Source organism: Parambassis ranga, chromosome 10 (assembly GCF_900634625.1).
Source record: "Parambassis ranga chromosome 10, fParRan2.1, whole genome shotgun sequence".
NCBI lineage: Eukaryota > Metazoa > Chordata > Actinopteri > Ambassidae > Parambassis > Parambassis ranga.
Genome location: NC_041031.1, coordinates 488,216 through 495,000, shown reverse-complemented (window position 1 = coordinate 495,000; position 6,785 = coordinate 488,216). Strand labels below are relative to the sequence as shown.

The following is a 6,785-nucleotide window of genomic DNA, read 5'->3' as shown; positions in this document are numbered from 1 at the left end:
ATAGCATCTGTATTTCCTCTTTGCCAGTCTCTCTTTTGGTACTGAACAGCTAACCTCTGAAGGGCCTGAAAAAAACACACAATACATCATCAAGAAGAAAATTCATGTGAGCGCCAGCTGGACAAAAACCTGCTGGATCCCTGCACTGTTTTCCTGCACAGTTAAATAAGCAGTGCAACTAGGCATATACAATGTATGCATTCTGCTTTTGATGATTTGATAACAAGGACACCAGCACACACACAGCACCAACATAACCTGCAAAGCTGAGTGTCATCATCATGCACACATTCACACATACAACAGTTACGTGCCACATTCTCCACCAGGGTGCAGAACAAACAAAGATACACACTGTGTTCCAAAAAGGTGCAAACATGGAACATGCACTGAGGGTTTCATCAAAAACTATCTTTCACAGCTAGAATGTAGTGTTGTAATGCAGACATACACACAAGGAGTCACAAGTCAGGACAAAACAGCACTCAGGTACTAACATGGGACCTAAAATCAATAAATGAGGAGCATTTCCAGTAAACAATGAAAGGTGCCAGTAACTGAGCTAACAGTGGACTGGAATAGATGATGAATGGGCCTCACCTGACCGTACTCTTTTTCTATGGCTGCTCGCTGCTTACTAAATGACCTTGGGGAACACAAAAAGGCACAAAGCATGACACAGACATGGAATTGAACATTAATGTCTCTCCAGCATTTTAGCATTGATCCTTTCCGCTTCACCGTCTGTCCTGATGGATCCTACGGGAGGATGCCGTGCACAGACACACAGCAGATTTTACCTGATCTCCTCCAGCAGTTCAGTGTCCTGGTGGTGTTTAGTCTGCAGTTTGCTGAGCTGCTCTGAGAACACCAACTTCACTTGTTGGCTCTCCTTCACCTGCACACATCAGGTTCAGAAGCATGTGCATGAGTTTCCATCCAGAGAATATTATTTTCCTAGTGTTGTTGAAAAGTTACAGAGATACAATGAGAGATAGTTGCTAACTCACTTCATAGCAGCTTACTGGGTTGAATACAATGTGACAAAAATTAGTACAAAACACATATTATGCTAGTGGTATGGATGCTCATCTGATTTGTGTATAAATACAAAGCTTAACATTAGCCAATTCCTACACATCAGCACTGTGACATTTTAAGTCGTGTTTGTTGGTTGATTTTCAGTAAAGTAATAACTGTTAACTGTTAATATAGGCACACAAACTATGAGATAAGTGTTGTGTAAAAGCTTTCATTAAAAATCCCTCTAGTAATGCTGGAATTCTGAATCATCAGCCTGACCCGAGTGAAGTTAGCCACTAGTCAAACAACCCATAACAACTAGTTACTTTAAATTCCCAGTGTATGAAATCATACAAGCTGTTTATGAGTGTCCATTACAATACAGCATGTTGTTTTGTAGAGGCTGTTTTTTTTTATTAACCAACAGCCCGGAAAGCCAGTTACACTCATGCAGCAGAAATGAAAGTAGCGGAACAGTAGTGACAGAGCATGTTGAGGCAGGAAACTGAGTTTGCATTAGCAGCAGCCCTGCTTCCATAGACTCAGCATGAGCGTACCTTTCTTGGTGGGGGCTGCATGTTTGGATGCTGATAGTGTTTGTCCTTTTTCTCCCTCTCCTTTGTTTCAGCTCCGGTGCTCTGATGCTTCCTCAATATTTTCACCTATCCACATGTGCAACCCTCTCACCCTCTCTCTCTCTCTCTCTCTCTCTCTCTGATGCTTTGAAGACCCTGTAGAGGGCAGCAGAGTACAGTGGCTTTAAATAAAGCACTTAAATGGCAGGGCTCAGTCAGAGACACTTTATATAGTGTATAAAAGCTTTTTAATAACACGTAAACACTGGGTAGCTGATGCAGCTTCAAAAGCTGAGGCATTTGTACGGGAACTGAAGGTGGATCCTGAAGCAGTGGCGCTGATGGGACCTTATAGTACAGACACATCTCACAATCAGACACAGAGGAAACTGTAACAATATATAAAATATTTTAATTTAGTTGATATTTGGAGAAATCATCATCCATAAATGATCTTTTTCATGTTACTCGAGCACATGCCAGACGTTCAAGAACTGGTTACATTTTGGTGTCTGCCAGTCTAACACCCTCAATCTTACAGAGCTGGTAAGATTGTTTTGTAATTGTAATCAGACGATGCTTCCACCTCTTTTATCAGAATCAGAATTCCTTTATTTATCCCCGAGGGGAAATTACTAGAGTTACAGACATGCAAATCCAACCAAGAATAAAAAATCAATCAAAGATGGCTCAATATCAAAGATAAATATCTAAATACCTAGACAGCATTTAAATCCCTGAGTTGTATCTAAAGAACATATTTACTACTGTATAAAAACCTTTACATAGCAAAGAGCAGGACATGAATGTACCAGTATGAATGTACAGGGTCTGAGTGACTGTTACAGTTCAGAGTTCAGTAGTTTGATGGAGACAGGCAGGAATGATTTCCTGTGTCTCTCAGTGGTGCATCATGGGAGTCGAAGTCTGTTGCTGAACGAGCTCCTGTAGCTGGTCAGCACAGTGTGGAGCGGGTGAGAGGGACAGTCCAGTATGGTCTTTATTTTGGACCACGTCCTCCTCTGACACACCTCTGTCAGAGAGTCCAGGTCCTCTCCCACAACATGGCCGCCTTCCTGGTGGTTCTGTTGAGTCTGTTTATGTCCCTCACCCTCAGACTGCTGCCCCAGCAGACAGCAGCATACATGATGGCACTGGCCACCACAGACTCAGAGAACATCCTCAGCATCGTCCTGCAGATGTTGAAGGACCTCAGCTGCCTCAGAAAGTAGAGGCGACTCTGGCCCTTCCTGTAAACAGTGTCCACGTTCTTACTCCAGTCCAGTTTGTGGTCCAAGTACATTCCCAGGTGTTTGTACTCCTCCACTACCTCCACACTGACCCCTTTGATGCTGGTAGGGGTCACTGGAGCCTTGGTCCTCCTCAGATCCACCACTAGTTCCTTTGTCTCTGTCACATTGAGCAGTAGGTGGTTGCTCTCGCTCCAGGTGACAAAGTTATCCACCTGTACTCCCTCTCATCTCCACCAGTGATACATCCAGCCACTGCAGTCATCAGAGAGTTTCTGGAGGTGGCAGGTCTCTGTGCAGTAGGTGAAGTCTGTGGTGTAGAGAGTGAAGAGGAAGGGAGAGAGGACGGTCCCCTGTGGAGCCCGGTGCTGGTAGACGAACTGGAGGGGATCAAGAAGTGGTTGGACCATGGGCCGGAGCTGTTCCAGGATGAGTCTTTGCAGAGTCTTCATCATGTGTGACGTCAGAGCCACGGGCCTGTAGTCCTTCAAGTCGCTGGGACGCGGCGTCTTTGGAACAGGAACGAGGCATGATGTCTTCCACATGACGGGGACTCTCTGAAGACTCAGGCTGAGGTTAAAGACATGATGAAGGACTCCACTTAGCTCCACTTAGGGGCACAGGCTTTCAGGACCCTGGGGCTCACGCCATCAGTTATGCTTAAGTCCTGATGTCATTAAAGTATGAGTTATAAAACAGGGTTATGGTTGTGTAGTGTTTCTCACTACTGCCTCACAGCAAGAACGTTCCTGAATTAAATCTGGCTGCTGCCTTTCTTTTGCACTTGTAAATTGCAATTTTTAACACTTTTGCAAGGGCTTCATTTCTCAGCCCTGAAGATAACAACTTTGGCTGAAGTGTAAAGGTCTCTTTAGGTGTCTTGATGTGACACAGAGAAGTGTTATCTTACAAAGGTCCCTGATCACACCGGCGTGAGCGGAACGCGTCACACTTTTAACAAAAAACTACGCCGTAGCTGATCACATCAGTGCAAAGTGCAGATTCTAAACTTTTCCCCAGTTTTTATTTGATGTTGATAGACCCAGTAAAAACGCCTGTAAATACATGTTTCATATAGTAAATATTTGGATATATGTATATGATTTTTTTTCACCAAATTCAAACTTTCTTTGTTCATATTTGCTACACATGTTTACTTTTTCTATTTCCAAAACAGTTCATTGAGCATTTTCATGTTTTTTTTTTCATTCAGATTGGGTGATTTTTGGGTCCAATATGTAAACAGAGTAGGTTAAAGTTCAAAAGTAATGCTCAGGTCATGTAGGTGAGGTGGTGCTGAAAAAAAGATACCAAACATATGTATGGAAACATTTTCAATGTGGTATATTAAGACAAAATCAAAAGCACTCACAAACGGCCAGAAGGCTGCGTCTTAAAGGCTAAAGTGTATTCCAAAGTTCTAAAGTTATTCAGTTAGGGCTCTCAGACTTTGAAAAACCGGGACTATAACTTTGCATACAGGTAAGCACTCGACACGATAAGAAGGGATCATACCACCAGAACTGGGATAATGACAATACTTTTTTATTTGTGCAGTAGAACATGAGATTCACATTTTAAGTCAGAAGATTCTGAAAGAATGAACACATGATCATCATCATCAGGTGTGAAAGGATCTGAACTACAGCACAATATGACAACAGTCTGTGTACATTACAGCTTGAGAACGCAAAATGATTTAATTAACAATAAACATGCTGTTCATAAGAATTTTCTGCACTCATATAGAAACAAATAATAAATGACATCAATGCACTTGGATAATAAATAAAATAAATTAAAAAGCATACATGTGAGAATCGTGTTCCGTGCTGTGATAAACCCCTCTCTACAGGCAAGTATGATTTGATGTATGGATGTATGTCCCAAAAGGCAACTTGAGGTAAGTATAAGGTCAGAAAGGAAGTCAGAAACTCCTGTTAACAGGAAGGAAAATTCCCCTCTTGGAAACAAATATTCAGCGGTTAGGGTTTCAAATTGACTGTCAATATTTAATAAATAATACAAGAATAAAGAAAAACATATAGCCCCATATGGGCCCTTTGAACAGTGGTGGGTATTCTGTCTCTCTCCTGACCATTGTCCTCCAGCTCGTCTACAACCTGCATTCACAGCTCTGCTGTGCACCTCCCTCTCCTGCTGTGTGGCTCAGCAACCCCTGCGTCACGTGTTCCAGTTTCTTGTGGAATAGTTCTGGTGAAATGATGGGCTCGTATTTCACAGACGACCAACAGAACACATTTTTCTAAAGGGAAACACATGAATGGGTGTTAGTGTTTTATCCATTGCTATACATCAGTAAGCTAACAAACCCTAAAGATAGCTGCGATTATAAGTGATCATCAGCTCGATGAAGATCTTACCTTACTCCCACATGACTCTATTTTCTCCAGCCTTCTGATCACTTTTGTGATGATGCGATGTGCTGCATTATTATATCTGTGCTTCAGATCTTCGAGACCTTGTATGAAATATTCAAGATAGGCGGATCGCTTTCAAGAGGAAGAAAAGCATGTTAGTGCCAAACGTACACATTTATCTACTAAGCTGGCTACTTAAGATTAAGAAACCTTTATTAGTCCCACAATGGGGAAATTGCACTTCATTTAGTAGCTGAGATTTTGTTTAGACCCTTCATCAGCACATTTCAGCACAGATGTTTTCCAGTTAGAAAAAGCTCAGATCTGTTTTTCTAACGTAGTTTAACATATTTATAATTTCCTGCTTGTGTTTAGACTGAGTTAACAGTCAGCTCAAACTGTAACAGTGGGGCTTGTGTGAAATTAAGACGTAGCTCTAATGCCAGATTTCATCATGAACCTTTAAAGCTTCAAATTGTAGGATTTCAGTTTCTGGGTTTGCTTTGGTGCTAAGCTAGTCTGAACATGTCACATGACCTGCTCGGTATAATAATACTAAACAAAACAAGCTCCTGAGCACAAGAGGTTTGTTTTAGCTCACATGACAGAAGGCATTTTTATCTCTTATTACATTGCTAATAACCATCTCTCTCACATCCACACAAAGGACACAGCCTATTTAGCCCTTGTGACACATTCAAGGACATATTGTGTCCTAAAACCTTGTTAAACAGGGATCATGTAAAAAACGTATCAGTAATACATGAGAGCCTGAGACACAACAAATGCAACAAGAAAAATTAAAATACGTTTTTTCCAGTCAACAATTCTACGCATGAATAACTGTGTCTAGCTCAGATGAGATAACAGCAAGGCAAGGAAGTGGTAAAAGTGTCTTAAGCTGTGCATATGCACACTGCAGGCAAGAGCAACAACGTCTTACAAGCATAATGCTTTGCAGGATTCTTTAGTTTTTAGCGACACTGAACATCACATGCTTAACCTGCTATATAACACAAAAGGAAACTGGGAAAACGATCAGTTCTTTCTCTTCTATGTAGCATCTACAGCACTGGACATAAAGATGTATAGAACACCATGTATTAGTTCAGTGGAATTTAAAAATACAAAATATACATTTAAATTGATGAAGCATGTCAGGACATGTCAGTTTTTTTGTTTTGTTTTTTGATCATCAACATATAATATGATGGACATCTCCCATGCACACATGATTAGAGTGAGAACGTATTGTCTGCTTGTCTATTGTCATTTATTCAATGCTATTATTAGTGAAGATCAAATGTGGACTTACTGTGATGTTGATGGTGGTGCAGTTCACAGTGCAGTTCTGTCAAGCCAAAGAAGAAAGCCGTCAGTATCGTCAGCATATAGGGACTAACTAAACGTCACACAGACTGTCAGCTAACAGGCTGCTCAGGCTTACTCTCTATATTATCTGGTTATCTGTTCCTGCTTCACCCACACACAACATCAGTACGTTTCTTTGTAGAGTACTTGACAGTGAACAGTTTTAGTTTGCTTCTGTCTGGACT

General features: G+C 41.3%; 1 protein-coding gene across 2 annotated transcripts in view; it reads right to left on the bottom strand.

The window, feature by feature from the left end:
- Positions 1 to 6,576, bottom strand: part of LOC114442121 (F-BAR and double SH3 domains protein 1-like) — a 17,366-nt gene extending 10,790 nt beyond the window's left edge. Inside the window, exons 1-5 of one of the 2 annotated variants that reach the window (XM_028415398.1) lie at positions 6,545 to 6,576; positions 1,581 to 1,754; positions 801 to 898; positions 601 to 646; positions 1 to 65 (exon numbers count right to left, since the gene is read on the bottom strand). The exon at positions 1 to 65 is cut by the window's left edge and continues 9 nt beyond it. In XM_028415398.1, coding sequence (XP_028271199.1) covers positions 1 to 65; positions 601 to 646; positions 801 to 898; positions 1,581 to 1,601 — 230 coding nt within the window. In that variant the 5' untranslated portion in view covers positions 1,602 to 1,754; positions 6,545 to 6,576. Of the gene's footprint in view, positions 66 to 600; positions 647 to 800; positions 899 to 1,580; positions 1,755 to 6,544 lie in introns of those variants that run through there. The other variant, XM_028415399.1, reaches the window with a different exon arrangement.
- Positions 6,577 to 6,785: the final 209 nt, after the last annotated feature.